This window comes from Phaenicophaeus curvirostris, chromosome 16, assembly GCF_032191515.1.
Source record: "Phaenicophaeus curvirostris isolate KB17595 chromosome 16, BPBGC_Pcur_1.0, whole genome shotgun sequence".
Classification (NCBI taxonomy): domain Eukaryota; kingdom Metazoa; phylum Chordata; class Aves; order Cuculiformes; family Cuculidae; genus Phaenicophaeus; species Phaenicophaeus curvirostris.
In genome coordinates, this window is record NC_091407.1 from 15,302,460 (window position 1) to 15,319,869 (window position 17,410).

Here is a 17,410-nt window from a genome sequence, read left to right on the forward strand (position 1 = left end):
CCTGGAGCCCTTCCGGTACTGGAAGCTGCTCTGAAGTCTCCCTAGAGCCTTCTCTTCTCCAGGCTGAACAACCCCAACTCTCTCAGCCTGTCCTTGTACAGGAGGTGCTCCAGCCCTTGGAATCACAGAATCACTGGGTTGGAAAGGACCCACCGGATCATCGAGTCCAACCATTCCCATCAATCACTGAACCACGTCCCTCAGCACCTCATCCACCCGTCCCTTAAACCCCTCCAGGGAAGGTGACTCAACCCCCTCCCTGGGCAGCCTCTGACAGTGCCCAATGACCCTTTCTGTGAAAATATTTTTTTCCTAATGTCCAGCCTGAACCTCCCTTGGTGGAGCTTGAGGCCATTCCCTCTTGCCCTGTCCCCCATCCCTTGGGAGAAGAGCCCAGCTCCCTCCTCTCCACAACCTCCTTTCAGGTAGTTGGAGAGAGCAATGAGGTCTCCCCTCAGCCTCCTCTTCTCCAGCCTAAACAACCCTAGCTCTCTCAGCCGCTCCTCATAAGGCCTGTTCTCCAGACTCCTCACCAACTTCACCTTGGACCATCTCCATGGCCTCCTCTGGACTTGCTCCAACAGCTCCATGTCCTTCCTGTGCTGAGGCCTCCAGAACTGGACCCATGGCTCCAGGTGGGCCTCACAGAGCAGAGGAAAGGGGCAGAATCCCCTCCCTCCCTGCTGGTCCCACTGCTCTGGATGCAGCCCAGGACAGGGTTTGTGCTGGGCTGCCAGCATGTATCACCAGCCACCACCTCCCTCCTGCTTCCCTGCCCCCAGGAGCACCCCCAGCCCCATCCCAGCACCCCCAGCCCCGTCCAGACACCACCGCATCCATCTGGCAAACAGAGGGGTCAAACAGAGCTCTGGGCACAGCCCGATCCCATTTCTATTTCAGGTTTCATTTGGATTATTTAGTTTCGGAAATACAAAAAAAACCAACAGTCAGACCCCTCGTTTCAGATGCATTTTCTCTTGGATTCTCCCAGCCGCAGGCAGAAGTACCCCCGCCAAGGTTCCTGGCACAGTGGCACATCCCAGCTCACACACCGTGTTTGGTGTTTCCATCAAATGCATTGGATCATGGAGCTGACAGCTTCTGCTGATGGTGGCAGGTGATGTCAGAAATCCTCCTGGCCTGCCCGTTATTCCAGCAGACCTTTCAAGTACTAGGAAAGCACTTTCAAATGTTGCTGTTAAAGGTTATAAAAAGATACCGGAAAAATCAACACACTCCCGCCAATCCACCCAGGCTCCTGCTTTGCCTCGCAGCCTCCACCCTTGCCAGGATGGAGCCCTTGCCTAAGCCCTCCCCTAAGCCCTCCCCTCACTACAGAAACCACCTCATGGGTTTGAGGCTCCTCAGAAGTGGCCCAAGGCTTATTGCCAGGCTTTTCTACTGCAATAGCTTTGGAATCAGCATCAGTCTTCACCTAGAAGTGTCCAGTGTCAGGAAGAGCTGATAGTCAAGTATTGGAGAAGAATATCACGAGCATGGGAGTAACGAGCTGTCATCAAGTGTCTTGGAAGGCCATGAAACCACTGCAGTTCTCCCCTCCCTCAGTCCCTGAGCCGGACCAAGGGCTGTGAGCCCATCACTGCCAGTCTAGATGCATCCCCTAAAGCAAAAGCTTCCTCTCTATGGCCTGAGGAATGCACAAACCCATCAGATGATGCAAAGGCTCCGCTAGGTATGGCTGGGCACAGAGGCTGCAGAACCCACTGAGATAGAACACAGGGACATTGCTTTCTGTGGCAGGATGCTGTCTATGTCTGCAGCCGCAACCATGTGCTGTGGACTCAACGCCCATGCAGGGAAAAGGCACAAAGGACCAGCAATGCCTCATTTTTCCTGGGTTTGATCTCTGCCCTGAGGATTCAGCCCACGCAGATTCCAGCCCGCAATGGCACTGAGTCAGCGAGCCGTGACAGTCTTACTCTGGAGGACACACGACAGTGGGATGCCCAGGGATCAGGATGTGATCCTCAGCTGCTGCTGACACAACTGCTACCTTGAATGTGGAGAGCTGCGAGGTGAGCTGGTGGAAGCTGACGTCTAACCAGCCACAGTTGCCCAGGAGCAAGGCAAAGAGCAGGCAGAGGAACAGAAATGGCTTGAGCCTGCCTCGGGCCTGGGCCAGGTCAGTGTGTGCTGTATAAAACAATGCAAAGGCTGGGACGCCTTCACACTGCTGTAAGACAGCGACGGGAGCACCTCTGTCTGGGGACTTCATGCAGGAGAGCTGTGCAGTCCTTCAGGTGGCTCCGGGGATGGACGGTCCTCCCCCAGGCACCTCTGCCTGCATCCCCCACTCACCAACTGAGCACCAACAAATTTGTTGTAGGCATGGCTGTAACTGGAAGCAGCAGTTGTGCTGGAAAACGCAGCTCTTTGGTATGAGGCTCCTTTAAGGGAGTTGCAGGAAGGAATTTAAAGAGAGAAGTGGGGTGGTTACCCAAGCTGGCAACCACGGTGCCAGGGAGCCTCAGAGGGCACGAGGACGGCCCAGTGTCACATGCTGAATGCATCCTGTCTCCAGACTTCCTCACCCGCGATGTATGTGGCTTGCACATACAGATCATCATTCAGCATCAGGAAATCTGCATTGGACAAGAGAGAAAAGAAGCAGCCATCAGAGAAACAGAGGGGCTGAAGCTGGCTGGAAGGAGCTGGGCTCCCTGGGAAAGAACTTCTCCCCACCCAGACCCAGAAGCAGGACAGCTTCTGCTATCCCTGCTACGGCAGCTCTTGCTCCATGCCTGGCCAAGATGAGGGCTGATGAAACGCCACCAGTGTCCAAGAGCAAAACCACTCGAGCAAAAGCCTAGAGCAAATCCCAGGCAGAGCAAGTCTCCCCGCAGCTCACACTGAAGCAGGGAATAAAGATGCATTTGCAAAAGCCCCTGCTTTGCTTCAGCACCCAGGAGCCCTCAGTCTGTGGTCCCCATCCCAGTACCTTGCTGTCCCCATACCAGTACCTGCATCGGAGTCATAATTTAGTGTTCCCTTTTTGTGTTCGATCCCCAGGAGCTGGGCAGGATGCAGAGACGCTGCCTCCAACGCAGTCTCTACCGAGCACCCTTGGACAGAGAAGGGGAAAGCATTAGGACAGCAAACAGCAGGAAACAGCCCCACTGCCAGAGTGGCCTGAACACCCCTGGCTAAGGCAGGGACCCAAGCTGGAACACCCTCACCACAGCCATATGGAGCTGGAGAAGGGAAACATTCCTATGGAGACAGTGGGAAACGGAAAACTGAACACCTAGGGCCGAGGGAGGGCAAAATTGTTCACCTTTGTGCGAAGGGAGAAAGAGAGTTCACCTCTCATTAGTGCTATGAATTAAAATGAAATGTCGCCTCGAAAAGGTGCTCATCTGAGGTCAGTGCTGCTGATCCCAGCCCTTCTCATTGTTTCAAGTCAGAGCTCCCTGCTGAAGTGGTCACAGCGAGTCAATGTTGTGGACAAGGCTCACCTGTAGCTTCTTGGAAGTGTCGCACACACGTATCCATGGTCGCCACGCTGCCACTCAGGGTCTTTGTGCCTGGGAGGGGAACAGGATGGCCCTGAGCAGTCCCACAACTCAGAGCAAGAAGCACAGCGGTGGGAAAGCATAATGTGACCAAAAGGGGTAGAAATCCTGGGCCACATGAAGAGCGATTCAAAGGAACCACAGCCATGGCTGCCAAGTGACAGAGTGAGGTGAGAGAGAGCCTGTGAGCACAGGGCAGGGAGAGGATTTGGGACATCACCCTGCGGTTCCACCATGACACCAGCTGGACGGGTTGAAACCCTAACTCACAACATAGGCACCTGCTGCCAGAGACAGAGGAAGGGAACTGTGAAAGGAATAATCCTTCTCCAAAATATCTTTTCAGTCTCCAACTGCTTGCAGTTTAGGAAAAGTCAGTTGCAAGAAGTAATGGTGTTATAGTAAAGACAAGGGATACCAGATATCTGTGGGATTTCTCTGTCTTTTCTGACCCCATTGGAACCTCTGGCATCTGTGACATTGGGCAGCAAGATGTTCAAAGGTGTTGTGGACAGCTAAAAATCAACAGATTCCTCCTCCCTCCCCCAGGCCAGGGCAACCTCCCGCTTCACAGGTTGCTTCGTTCTCCCAGGGCCAAGCCACTGCAAAGCCATTAACCAGCCAGGCACCAAAACCCATGCTGGTGGCACAACCAACAAGCTCTGCAAGGCTGCCAAGCTCTCCAGGAGTAGCAGCGCTGCCCCAGCTCTTTTGCAGGACGGCACTTACCTGCAATGTAGGTGTTCAACCCATCAATCTCCACCACCTGCTGACCCAGCGTATGCCGACCTGGGGCCAGCCCCATGCCAGCAATCGCATCCGTCACCAGCACCAGGCCTGAGGAACAGATAGAAAGAGGCTGCGTTACGTTTGCCACTAACCCTAGAATCATAGAATCACCAGGTTGAAAAAGACCTCTGGATCATCAAGTCCAACTATTCCATCAATCACTAAATTTTTTTCCTAACGTCCAGCCTGAACCTCCCCTGGTGGAGCTTGAGGCCATTCCCTCTCGTCCTGTCCCCTGTCCCTTGGGAGAAGAGCCCAGCTCCCTCCTCTCCACAACCTCCTTTCAGGTAGTTGGAGAGAGCAATGAGGTCTCCCCTCAGCCTCCTCTTCTCCAGCCTAAACACCCCCAGCTCTCTCAGCCGCTCCTCATAAGACCTGTTCTCCAGCCCCTTCACCAGCTTCGTTGCTCTTCTCTGGACTCGCTGCAGAGCCTCAACATCCTCCTTGTGGTGAGGGGCCCAGAACTGAACACAGGATTCGAGTTGCGGTCTCACCAGTGCTGAGTCCAGAGGGAGAATAACCTCCCTGGACCTGCTGGCCACGCCGTTTCTGATCCAAGCCAAGATGCCATTGGCCTTCTTGGCCACCTGGGCCACTGCTGGCTCGTGTTCAGTCGCTGTCAACCAACACCCCCAGGTCCCTCTCCTCCAGGCAGCTTTCCAGCCAGACTTCTCCTAGTCTGTAGCTGCTCAGGGTTGTTGTGCCCCAAGTGCAGGACCCGGCATTTGGCCTTGTTAAACCTCCTGCCGTTGGTCTGAGCCCAGCGGTCCAGACTGTTCAGATCCCTTTGGAGCCTCCTGACCCTCCAGCAGATCCACGCTTCCACCCAGCTTAGTGTCATCTGCAAACTTGCTAAGGGTGCACTCAAGGACTTCCTCCAGGTCATTGATAAAGACATTGAACAGGGCTGCACCCAGCACTGAGCCCTGGGGACACCACTTGTAACCTTGCTGCAGCTCCGAGCGCTGTGCCGTGCTGATCCTCCCCGAGAGGGGCCAAAGCACCCCTAAGACACATCCGACCAAGGGCTGGTGGGTCAGCACATGGCTGTGACCTCTTCCAGGCAGCGAGGGCAGCGAGGGCAGCCTCAGCACATGCACAAGTGTTTTGCGGGAGGTGGCATGGTGCTCGGGATGTCTGGCTGCAGCATGTGGGCCTGGCCTGGCTCACCTTTGGGGTGGGCTCGGTGGGCGATGCGCAGGGCAGCAGGGTTGGTGTGGATGCCATCAGAGATCATGCCATAGAAGACTCTCCGCCCAGCAGGAATCCTATCACTTGTCAGCAGCCCCACGATCCCAGGGTCGCGATGGTGGAACTGCCCGTGGGGAGAGAGAGGACAAGCTGTGGAGCGTCACCAGGACTTGTGGCCCGAGAGCCTTCCTGTCAGGGGACACAGCTGCCCTCTCTAGCAAGCAGTGCCTGGCTGCTCCATCCTTTAGAATCATAGAATCATAGAATCACCAGGTTGGAAAAGACCCACCAGATCATCGAGTCCAACCATTCCTATCAAATACTTAAACCGTGCTCCTCAGCGCCACGTCCACCTGTCCCTTAAACCCCTCCAGGGAAGGGGACTCAACCCCCTCCCTGGGCAGCCTCTGCCAGTGCCCAGTGACCCTTTCTGTGAAAATTTTTTTTCTAATGTTCAGCCTAAACCTCCCCTGGCGGAGCTTGAGGCCATTCCCTCTCGTCCTGCCCCCAGATGAATCTGAGCATTCCCTGAAATTTTAAGCATCTGCTACAGCCTTGACCCCCTTTTAGGTCAGGCAGCGGGAACGTGAAGAGGTTCAGAGCTCTGCTATGAGGCGTGGTATGAAACAAGCTGGGGACAATCTGCAGCTACAGGGAACAGGAGAGAAAGTACGGAAAGCAGACAGTGCAGGACGAGGGCCCTCGGCTACTCACCGGCAACATGGCATTGAAGAGGTGAGTGATGAAGGTTGCGCCGTGCTGCACAGCCTCCTCGGCCTGGGAGAGATTTGCCACTGAGTGACCTGGAGACAGACCAACGCATCATTTCTCTGCCCTTCTCTCCATTTATTTCCCTATAGAAGCAAAAATGCTTTGCTACGAGGACTCTGATACCCCTGGGCTCAGGTCTAAGAGGCAGCCTCGCTGCAGAAGTGCCTGGCCAGGGACTCCGGCAGTGGGTGTTCTGGACACCTTCATCATTCACATTACACAACCTGCCTTGCTCTCAGACAGTTGACTTCAGGCTAGGCTAGAGGTCCAAGGACACATCGTTCTGCTGTCCTCAGATGGTCAAAGGTTTCATAGAGAGCTGTCAAGGGAGGACTTGACCAATAAAGGAGATGGGGATGAAACTACCCAGAAGGAAAATTCCATTTTCCCCAATGTGGAGCACAGCAATAATGCCCTGTGAGCAAATTCTGCCTTTCTGTGCTTCTTCACTTTCTGTGGCTGTCAGATAAGAGATGCTCTGCTGTGTGAATGCCCTTTAATTTCACCTTCAATAATTCCGCCCCCCCCGCCCCTTTTTTAACCAAAAAAGTATTTCTTTAATGATCTGCGGCAAAGAAGGGTTTGGGAAACAGGACAAGAAAAATGCAGACAGTTTTAAGTCAGCAGCCTGAGGGCCCCAGAGGCAGAGGTCTTGTACAGCCCTTCCTGTTGAAAATCACGCTTATCAAAACTCAACTGTAACCTTTGAAAGATTATTTCACCTGTCAAATAAGGCCTAAAGCAGATGAACTTCAGAGTTTGAACCCTTCCACGTTATTAGCCCTCAATTACATCTTTAATCAAATCTGACTGCTGTTCTTCCTTGTGTTAGAACAGCACCAATTGCTCCCTTATGGCTTCCTAAGTCCATATAAAATCTGGCCCTTACTGTGCAAAGGGCGACAGATTTGTATTGTCAAGCAAGTTTCCCACTTGGGACACGTCTGCCACCTCCGCATGGGCCACGTAAAAGGAAATCCTGCCCTGTCCAGTCACACTGAGCCACAGTTAGAGATGCTACAGGATCAAGCAAGGGGCCCTGTGGCACCGGGAGACGGAGCCTCCCCCAGCCTCCTCCCCTCCAGCCCTTACCGAGCGAGACACAGATGCCCCGCTTGGTGAGTTCTCGGATCACCTCACTGCTCCTCTTCATCTCTGGGGCCAGGGTGATGATTCGGACACATTCCAGGGACCCGTAGGTGTCAAGCAGGTCTTGGAAGGCACCCTCTTCAAAGGTGCGAAGGCAGTGCTCCGGGTGCGCCCCTTTCTTCTCCTTGCTGATGAATGGTCCTTCCAGATGGGCCCCTGCCCAAACAAGAACACAAATACAAGACCCTTCCTCTCCCCACCAAGGAACCCGCTGCCTCTGCCCTGCTCCAGTCAAGCTTTCATCATCTTCCTGCAGCAAAATGTTCACTCCTGCAGCAGTGTGGTTCAAGGAACTCTGAGGGCACCACGGCAAAAGATGCGGTGCTGGCAACTGGTCAAGCCAAGCCACTCCGCTGCCGTTACCCATGGGGCCAAAAAGGGCAGGAGCAGTGCTGTACGACAGCAGAGACCACGGCAAAGGCCAGGGCCAGGCTGAGGAAGAAAGCGAGTCAGTGCCCACCTACACAGCCCTCCCATCGAGAGAGCTCCAGCCCCAGTTGTGCTGCCCCTACAGCAGCTTCTTTCCCTCTAACAAGGAAAAAGATGATCACCTTCCTAGAGCAGTGCCAGAGAGGATAGCAAAGGACAGAACCACTTACCCAGGATGCCTGCTCCATGGGCTCCACCATTCCTTATACTGATCTGAGGGAGAACCTGGAGAAAGGGGTTTGTCAGACACAGCACCCCCCACCACAGCTCCCCTGCCTCCAAATCAAACCTGGCCTGAGCTTCCCAGAGAGCTCTGTAGGTGCACGACTTGGGACCAACAGCCAAACACAGGTGGTAAAGAAAAAAGGCAGGTGCAAGCCCTGCTATGCAAAGCTGACCTGGGAGACATCACTGCCTCAGCAGTCTAAAGGTTAAGGGAAAGAAATCCAGGGGTAGAGTTCAGTTCCTCACGCCTACGGCTTTTCCATCAAGGCAGCTCCCCGAGTCTCTGCAGAGACAGCCTTGCCCATCTTTGAAAGCTGCCTGGAGGAGAAGGACCTGGGGGTGTTGGTTGGCAGCGACTGAACATAAGCCAGCAGTGGCCCAGGTGGCCAAGAAGGCCAATGGCATCTTGGCTTGGATCAGAAACAGCGTGACCAGCAGGTCCAGGGAGGTTATTCTCCCTCTGGACTCAGCACTCAGACCGCTCCTCGAATCCTGTGTTCAGTTCTGGGCCCCTCACCACAAGAAGGATGTTGAGGCTCTGGAGCGAGTCCAGAGAAGAGCAACAAAGCTGGTGAAGAGACTGGAGAACAGGCCTTATGAGGAACAGCTGAGAGAGCTGGGGGTGTTTAGCCTGGAGAAGAGGAGGCTGAGGGGAGACCTCATTACTCTCTCCAACTACCTGAAAGGAGGTTGTGGAGAGGAGGGAGCTGGGCTCTTCTCCCAAGTGCCAGGGGACAGGACAAGAGGGAATGGCCTCAAGCTCCGCCAGGGGAGGTTCAGGCTGGACATCACGAAAACATTTTTCACAAAAAGGGTCACTGGGCAGTGGCAGAGTCTGCCCAGGGAGGGGGTTGAGTCCCCTTCCCTGGAGGGGTTTAAGGGACAGGTGGACGTGGCGCTGAGGAGCATGGTTTAAGTATTTGATAGGAATGGTTGGACTCAATGATCTGGTGGGTCTTTTCCGATCTGGTGATTCTATGATTCTATGATCTTGGTACCAGGCTCAGCCCCTTCTCACCCAGCAGATGAGAGGGGGAGGTCACTGACCTGGTGGTACACGGATGGAGGAGAGGTCACCAGGGTGGGACAGAAGGAGGTCACTCCATGGGAGAGGATTTTCTGACTGACCAGGTCAATCCCTGATTTGAAGTCCTCTGTAGCCAGGGAGAAGTCCACCCCAAAGCCACCTGCATCATGCAAAAAAAACCCAGAGATGAAGCTGCACTTTCCCAGTGGACTTTTTCCCACCCAAAACAACTAAAGAAACATTTTGTGTGACCAGGCAGAGCTGCTCAGTCTGTACAGCATAGACCAGAGGATGGGGCTCCACCAGAGCTTTCCATGGAATTCCACAAGAACAAACCCAACCAATGCTGTCCTCTTGGAGCGCTTTTCCCCGCAGCATCCCAGCCTTCTACAAGCACCACCTTTTTGTTTTGATGCATGGCAAAATCTGAGGATTCCCCATCAAAGAGTGGGTCCGAGGGTCTGACTTCCACCAAGGCAGGTAAGAGTGACTGCAGGTAGGGTTTGTTCCCTTGAAAAGTCCTGCTCTATCCACCCCGCACCCTGGAAAGGGTAGGGAGGGCATCTGGCTAGTGCAGGGGCAGGATAAAATGCTGAGAAACACACCCAGCCAAAGGAGTCAGATACAGGGCAGCAGCACCCACGGGTAGAATTGTTCTTTATTATTAGTTTGGTGATCAGCACCTCTCCCAAGCAGCTGGAATGCACTCAGTCACAGGCATCACACATGCAGCCGGGTCTGAAGGCCCGGGATGAGCAAACCCAGGACCCCTGCAAGCGCACACGGTGTCACTGTACCGTTGATTTGGACATCGATGAAGCCTGGGGCGATGATGCTGTCCTTACAGTCCAGCTGGATGTCAGCAGAGCCCTTCTCGTCGAAGAAGAGTTTCTCTGGGTTCAAGATCTTCCCTTCCCGCACCCACAGGTCCTCCCTGAAGGAACAGTTACACATGCCCCGAGCTCCTGATGTGGGGGTTGGGGGTAGGAGGACTAACAATTGATGACATTTATTTTTATCTGTGATGGAGCACACGGGAGCCACGGCCCCAGTGAGAGTGGTGGCCAGGCAAGCAGATCCCACTGGCATCCCACAGCTGATGGCCTGGAGGGGCTGGGAGGCCTGGGGATCCCCTAGCACCCCTGATGCCCTGGCAGCCCCAACAACCACCAGCACCCAGCAGCACCCCCAGAACCCTCAGAATCCATCAGTGCTCCCAGCACCCCCAGTGCCCCCAGCACCCACCAGCACCCCCAGCAGCTCCAGAACTCACCAGCATCCCCAGAACTCCTAGAACTCACCAGCACACCCAGCACCCACTAGCACCTATCAGCACTCCCAGCACACCCAGAACCCACCAGCAACCCCAGAATCCCCAGGCTCCACCAGCACCCTCAGAACCCCCAGAACCCACCAGCGCCCCTAGCACTCACCAGCACCCTCAACACCCACCAGAGGCCCCCAGCACCTTCCAGAGGCCTTCAGCAGCCCCCAACACCTCCAGCACACACCAGTGCCCCCAGAACTCATCAGCACACCCAGAACCCCCAGAACCCACCAGCACCCCCAGAAACCTCAGAACCCACCAGCACCCCCAGAACCCACCAGCACCCCCAACACCCTCAGAACCCACCAGCACCCCTAGAACCCTCAGAACTCCCAGAACCCCTAGAACCCACCAGCACCCCCAGAACCCCCAGAACCCACCAGTACCCCCAGAACCCTCAGAACCCACCAGCACCCCCAGAACCCACCAGCACCCCCGGAGCCCCCAGAACCCACCAGCACCCCCAACACCCTCAGAACCCACCAGCACCCCCAGAACCCACCAGCAGCCCCAGAACCCTCAGAACCCACCAGCACCCCCAGCACCACCAGAACCCACCAGCACCCCCAACACCCCCAGAGCCCACCAGCACCCCCAGAACCCTCAGAACCCACCAGCACCCCCAGAACCCACCAGCACCCCCGGAGCCCCCAGAACCCACCAGCACCCCCAGAACCCTCAGAACCCACCAGCACCCCCAGAACCCACCAGCACCTCCAGAACCCACCAGCACCCCCAGCACCCTCAGAGCCCACCAGCACCCCTTAAACCCACCAGCACCCCCAGAACCCTCAGAACCCCCAGAACCCACCAGCACCCGCAGAACCCACCAGCACCCCTAGAACCCACCAGCACCCCCAGAACCCACCAGGACGCCCAGAACCCCCAGAACCCACCAGCACCCCTAGAACCCACCAGCACCCCCAGAACCCTCAGAACCCCCAGAACCCACCAGCACCCCCAGAACCCTCAGAACCCCCAGAACCCACCAGCACCCCTAGAACCCTCAGAATCCACCAGCACCCGCAGCAGCCCCAGACCACAGCAGCCCCCCTCCCCCCAGCTTCCGCCCAGCAGCGCTGGCTCCCCCGGCACAAAGCGCCCCCCGCTCCCACCGCTGCAGCCGGTGCCCCCGCAGGATGCGGCAGTTGGTGAACTGGACGATGGGCGCGTCCGACACGGAGCGGTTGGACGGCATGGCGGGCGGCGGCGCCCGGGCCGAGGGGAGCAGCGCCCGCCGCTCACGTGACCCCGCCCAGCTGACGGCCGCGACGCCCGCCCACCCCGCGTGCCAGCCCCGGGCCGCCATCTTGGAGAGGGCGGGGCTATGTAGCCTCTGGGGGGAGAGCGTCGCCATGTTGGGGAGGGCCCCGCCATGTTGGGGAGGGCACCGCCTTATAATCATAGAGTCACTAGAATCACTAGGTTGCACAGGACCCACCGGATCATGGAGTCCAACCATTCCCATCAATCACTAAACTATGTCCCTCAGCACCTCATCCACCCGTCCCTTAAACCCCTCCAGGGAAGGTGACTCAACCCCCTCCCTGGGCAGCCTCTGCCAGTGCCCAGTGACCCTTTCTGTGAAAATTTTTTTTCTAATGTTCAGCCTGAACCTCCCCTGGCGGAGCTTGAGGCCATTCCCTCTCATCCTGCCCCCAGATGAATCTGAGCATTCTGTCAAATTTTAAGCATCTGCTACAGCCTTGACCCCCTTTTAGGTCAGGCAGCGGGAACGTGAAGAGGTTCAGAGCTCTGGTATGAGGCGTGGTATGAAACAAGCTGGGGACAATCTGCAGCTACAGGGAACAGGAGAGAAAGTATGGAAAGCAGATAGTGCAGGATGAGGGCCCTCGGCTACTCACCGGCAACATGGCATTGAAGAGGTGAGTGATGAAGGTTGCGCCGTTGAAGGTTTCCCCTTTCTGGGAAAAAGGGAGGCTGCAAAGGGATCTGAACAGGCTGGACCGCTGGGCTGAGACCAATGGCAGGAGGTTTAACAAGGCCAAATGCCGGGTCCTGCACTTGGGGCACAACAACCCTGAGCAGCTCCAGACTAGGAGAAGTCTGGCTGGAAAGCTGCCTGGAGGAGAAGGACCTGGGGGTGTTGGTTGACAGCGACTGAACATGAGCCAGCAGTGGCCCAGGTGGCCAAGAAGGCCAATGGCATCTTGGCTTGGATCAGAAACGGCGTGGCCAGCAGGTCCAGGGAGGTTATTCTCCCTCTGGACTTGGCACTGGTGAGACCGCTCCTCGAATCCTGTGTTCAGTTCTGGGCCCCTCACCACAAGGAGGATGTTGAGGCTCTGGAGCGAGTCCAGAGAAGAGCAACAAAGCTAGTGAGGGGGCTGGAGAACAGGCCTTATGAGGTACAGCTGAGAGAGCTGGGGGTGTTTAGGCTGGAGAAGAGGAGGCTGAGGGAAGACCTCATTGCTCTCTCCAACTACCTGAAAGGAGGTTGTGGAGAGGAGGGAGCTGGGCTCTTCTCCCAAGTGCCAGGGGACAGGACAAGAGGGAATGGCCTCAAGTTCTGCCAGGGGAGGTTCAGGCTGGACATTAGGAAAAAAATATTTCACCAAAAAGGTCATTGGGCGCTGGAACAGGCTGCCCAGGGAGGGGGTTGAGTCACCTTCCCTGGAGGGGTTTAAGGGACGGGTGGATGAGGTGCTGAGGGACATGGTTTAGTGATTGATGGGAATGGTTGGACTCGATGATCTGGTGGGTCTTTTCCAACCTAGTGATTCTGTGAGTCTTGCAGCCTGTACCTGCGTGGAAATCTGTCTGGACTAAAGCCAATGTCACTAACAGTCTAAGCATTCACTCCTAAAGTTCTACTGGCAGACACTTCCAGTTCCCCCTGCTCCGCAGGGATGCCGTGTACCGCAATGCTCCACCCAGTGCTCCTGCTCGTGTGCTCATCCCGTTTGGTGTCCCGCAGTCATGCAGAGTCCCACACCCCATTGCGGGCTGTGCCCGGGCAGGGTGCTGATGGGACCTCTGCAATGAATCAGGAAAAGATAAGGAAGGAAAGATAAATGACAGGGAATGTAATTGTGCGTGAACATAACGTCCCTGTCTGGGCAGGAACTGAGTTTTAATGAGGTTGGATGCTGTACTTATCATTCCGTGCTGTCAAGGCTTGTCTGCAGCACAAGCTGCCTCTTGTTGTCAGTGGGATGCCAATAAAGACCTCTGAAATGAAAGGCTGCGAATGATGCTGATTGAGGCCAGGAAAATTATGTGCAGCACCATTAGGGAAATTTGAGGCTAAGAAGGCTTCAGGCAGGTTTTCCTCATCGTGGCTAAAATTGTTCACGGCTGGGGCATCCGGCAGAATATTGGCAGGAATGATTGGTGGCTTCATGCAGCTGAAGTTGAGGAGATTCCAAACCAGAGGATTGTGAAATGGCCCCTAACAGCGGCCCTGTGGCTTTAACTCAGAGGAATCTGTGGGGAGAGCAGCGCTCTGCCACGCTGCCTCACTGAATTCAGCTGTCAGGAGGCAAAGACAGCACCCACACCGCCTGTGGCCCAAGCGGGGCACTTCCATAGGAGCACACGCGCTAATAGACTGGTGACAGGAAAGTCTCTTGGCAGGGGAGGAGATGTTCAGAACACAAACGCTGACTGCTTGCAGTCATGTCCTACTTCACCCTGCAGAGCAGCAGCCCCACCTTGAGTACCAGGGGGCATAGGATAAAAAGGAACTAAAGGTGCTGTAGAGCATCCAGGGGAGGGCATGGACTTGGTGAAGGGTTTAGAGGGCAAGAGTGTGAGGAGCAGATGAAGTCACAGCCTGGAGGAGACTTTGGGGAGACCTCATTGCGCTCTGCAGCTTCCTCACACAGGGAGGAAGAGGAGCAGGCGCTGAGCTCTTCTCTCTGGCAACCAAGGACAGGACCCGAGGGAATGGCAGGAAGATGCCAGGGAAGGTTTAGATTGGATGTTAGGGAAGGTGCTTCCCGCAGAGGGTGGTGGAGCCCTGGAATAGCTCCCAGGGAAGCAGTCATAGCACCAAGCCTGACAGTATTCCAGAAGTGTTTGTCCAAGGCCCTCAGCCCCATGGTGTGAATGTTGGGGTGTCCTGAGCAGGGACAAGAGCTGGACTCGATGGTCGTTGTGGGTCCAAGTCAGGATATTCTAGTCTATGATTCTACAGTCTCCTGTGACAGATCCTGCCAGTGTCCACCCTGCTGACACTGTTATCACCCACCTTCCAGCCACAGGGAGATCCAACCTTCTCCCTGGCTGCGAGCCCCAAAGCAAAACACTGAATCAGAACACTGGAGAATGGCCCGGACCTCCTTCTGCACTGCTGGGAAATACAGAGCAGCCTGTGCCGAGATGAGAGGCAGGAAAATTCACCTCATTCATGCTGTAGGTGTGTCACTCAGCTCAGCTTCGTGTCACATATCTGTCCTGCTTAAGTCATACTCCTTTGGATGTTCTCCTTTTATTTCCCAGTATTCAATTAACTCTGCCTTACATCACCAGTAATTGCAAGCTCCATCTCTAGCAACCACGCATTCCCTCTCCCTCCTGCCCCAGGGATCGGCTGAGGGAAGCACGCACTGCAGTTTCACTTGCATTTTCTTTAGCTTCATTTTTTTTTCTCTTCAGGTTGAGTTATTTTTAACCTGGCTCAATTCCCAATTTATATTCAGTGCTTGGCAACATGAGAAGTTGTACCAGCGCTTGGGAGGAACAGGGGGTGCGTGCTACAGCCACGAAGAAAGAACCGGCTGTCCTGAGGGAGGCTCAGGCGGGTGCTGCTACCAAATGAAGGGTGCGTGGAAATGCAGCCTTGGCTTCTAATTTTTCATGTGCATTCATAAAAGAGGTCTAAGAAATCGTCCTAATGCACCCCCAGAGCCAGGGAGGCTGCTGGCATTAATGAGCTGGGAACACACTGCCCATCTTGGGAACATCAGTGATTTCCTCGCCTTAGGTAGACAAAGCCATAGGGTGTAGGTGGTGGTCATTATGCTCGGTCCCTTGAGGTCACCCCTTTGTGCTCCCCCAAAGGCAGAGTGAAGCACAGATGGAACAGCGTGGACGGGACAGTTCAAAGCACCCCAAAAAGATGTGGGGCTGAAACAGCCACTGGTACCTCCAGGGAAAATCCAGAGGACCCAGGTGTGGGTAGCTAGGGCCCGGCGGTCGGAAGATCTCGCGATGTACGGGAAGGTAGGACCCCCTCCCGGGTAGCCAATTGCGTATCAGTTCATGATGTAAGCAGACGGAAGTGACGTCATAAGCCCAAGCTATATAAGGCTGTGTTAAGTATCAATAAACGCCATTTGCCGTCCACCACATTGGTGTCTGCGAGCTGATGGTCCGAGTGGCCTGGGGTTGGCCACCGTGTCGTTCCTGAACCAGGTCGCCACGCCACGGGAGGCAACGCCACCCGAAGGCAACAAGTGGTGCCGAAACCCGGGAGCCGGCAAGGAGCTCCGGGAATCGGGAAGTCGCTTGGAATCGGGTGAACGACGGCCGGTGCGGCTGGACCAGCCCGGCGGGGAGGACGCTCCCGGACCCGCAAGGAAGATGGAAGCCCTTGTGAAGGTCGTATCGCAATTATATGAGACAGAGTGTAAGCCTAAAGATTTTATTCTCGCAGTTGCGAGGCTTTTAGAGCTTAGGGTCATTGACCAGCCGGTGGATATTCTCCACCCCGAGGTGCGGGATGAATGCACCAAAGCGTTAGCTGAGGAGGCGATGTCCTCGGGTTGTGCAAAAAGCCTTAAGTCGTGGGGGAAAGTTGTACAGGCCCTGCAGGAGGCCACGCAGGAGCAGGAGACCTGGGGGGCGGCAAGGGACTGTTTGTCGGCCACCCCGGGACTGGGGGTCGGGGCGGCCCCGCGGACCCTGCATCCCCCACGTGGTGATGATTATACAGAATCTAAATGTTTGCGAGAGGGGGATGCGTCCCCTCAATCCTCAAACCCCGGCCCGCTTACGGAGGGACAGAAACGAGCGGAATCCTTCTGGGGCGGGCTGGCCGAGGAGGCCAGGGGCGCCGCTGGAAAAGCGGAGCCCGAGGAAATCTCGGAAAGGCCGCCACCTTATGCGCCCCAAGATGGCGCCGAGCAGGAAAGGGAAAGGCGGGGTGAGAACGCTCGCGGCGGAAACAGGGAGGTAGCGCTGGAATTGAATAGCGCGAGCAAGCGTGACGGGCAGGAGAACATAATAGAGAAGGGTGGTGCGCGCGAGGGGCGGAGAGCCAGTCAGCGCCCGTCTGCTCCGAGCAGCAGGCGGGGCGAGCCAGGGGGAGGGGGCGGCCCCACCCGCAAGGGAGGTGGGCGGGGCCGGGGCCCAACAAAAAGAGATCGGGGCCCGGAAGTGGCCGGTCAGTCGAGTTCTGACTCCGGCTCGGACACTAGTCCGGGCGGGTGGGTCACAACCGACTCGAGCTCAGAGGAGGAGGGAGCGGGGGTGCATAGGGTTAAAAGCCGACACATCCCCACTCAAATTAAAGAAAAGCCGAGAGGGGGACAAATCCCTCTCACGGATTGGAGAAAAATAAAGATAGCATGTGCCGATTGGGCCCCATCGGCCAAGCTAGCATTCCCGGTCCGGATCACAGACGGGGGACAGAGGGTCCACTCACCAATAAACCCTAAGGACATACAAGCAATTGTTAAAGCAATTGCAGATAAAGGACTTAATTCTGCCATGGTCTCCACCCTCATAGACAGCGTTTTCGGTGGAGATGACATGCTGCCCTTTGATATAAAACAAGCTTGCAGATTAATATTCGACGGGGCAGGGATGATTGTGTTCAAACAAGAATGGGAGGACAACTGCGTGAAGCAGCTGGCCCAAGTAGCTGGGGCAGATCACCCACTGCACGGCTCCAGCCTGCAGCGGCTCATGGGAACAGACCCAACCATGATCACCCCTCAGGCGCAAGCTCAGGGCCTGCGGGCCCATGAAGTCATGGCAACTACCCGTGCGGCCAGAGAAGCC

The 17,410-nt window shown here is 55.9% G+C and overlaps 1 protein-coding gene across 2 annotated transcripts; it reads right to left on the reverse strand.

The window, feature by feature from the left end:
- Nucleotides 1–867: 867 nt before the first annotated feature.
- Nucleotides 868–11,657, reverse strand: AMDHD2 (amidohydrolase domain containing 2). Of its 2 annotated transcripts, none has more exons than XM_069869834.1 (11): nt 11,557–11,657; nt 9,912–10,048; nt 9,135–9,274; nt 8,033–8,087; nt 7,377–7,589; nt 6,228–6,316; nt 5,493–5,637; nt 4,263–4,370; nt 3,477–3,545; nt 2,982–3,083; nt 868–2,603 (listed from the first exon to the last, which is right to left on the reverse strand). In XM_069869834.1, the coding sequence occupies exons 1-11, from the start codon at nt 11,637–11,639 to the stop codon at nt 2,515–2,517; spliced, it is 1,230 nt and encodes a 409-aa protein (XP_069725935.1). In that variant the 5' UTR covers nt 11,640–11,657; the 3' UTR covers nt 868–2,514. The 2 variants fall into 2 exon arrangements, with proteins under 2 accessions (XP_069725935.1, XP_069725934.1); XM_069869833.1 differs by lacking the exon at nt 11,557–11,657 and adding an exon at nt 10,122–10,220 and having other exon boundaries at nt 9,912–10,076.
- Nucleotides 11,658–17,410: the final 5,753 nt, after the last annotated feature.

What these genes read in the sequence shown, in the direction of transcription:
- AMDHD2 (XM_069869833.1), bottom strand. Translation starts at nt 10,203, where the DNA reads ATGCCAGTGGGATCTGCTTGCCTGGCCACCACTCTCACTGGGGCCGTG. An exon ending in ACACTTCCAAGAAGCTACAG is followed by an intron (nt 3,084 to 3,476) that starts GTGAGCCTTGTC and finishes TCTCTGTCCAAG; the next exon opens with GGTGCTCGGTAGAGACTGCG. An exon ending in AAATTATGACTCCGATGCAG is followed by an intron (nt 2,604 to 2,981) that starts GTACTGGTATGG and finishes TGTCCAATGCAG; the next exon opens with ATTTCCTGATGCTGAATGAT.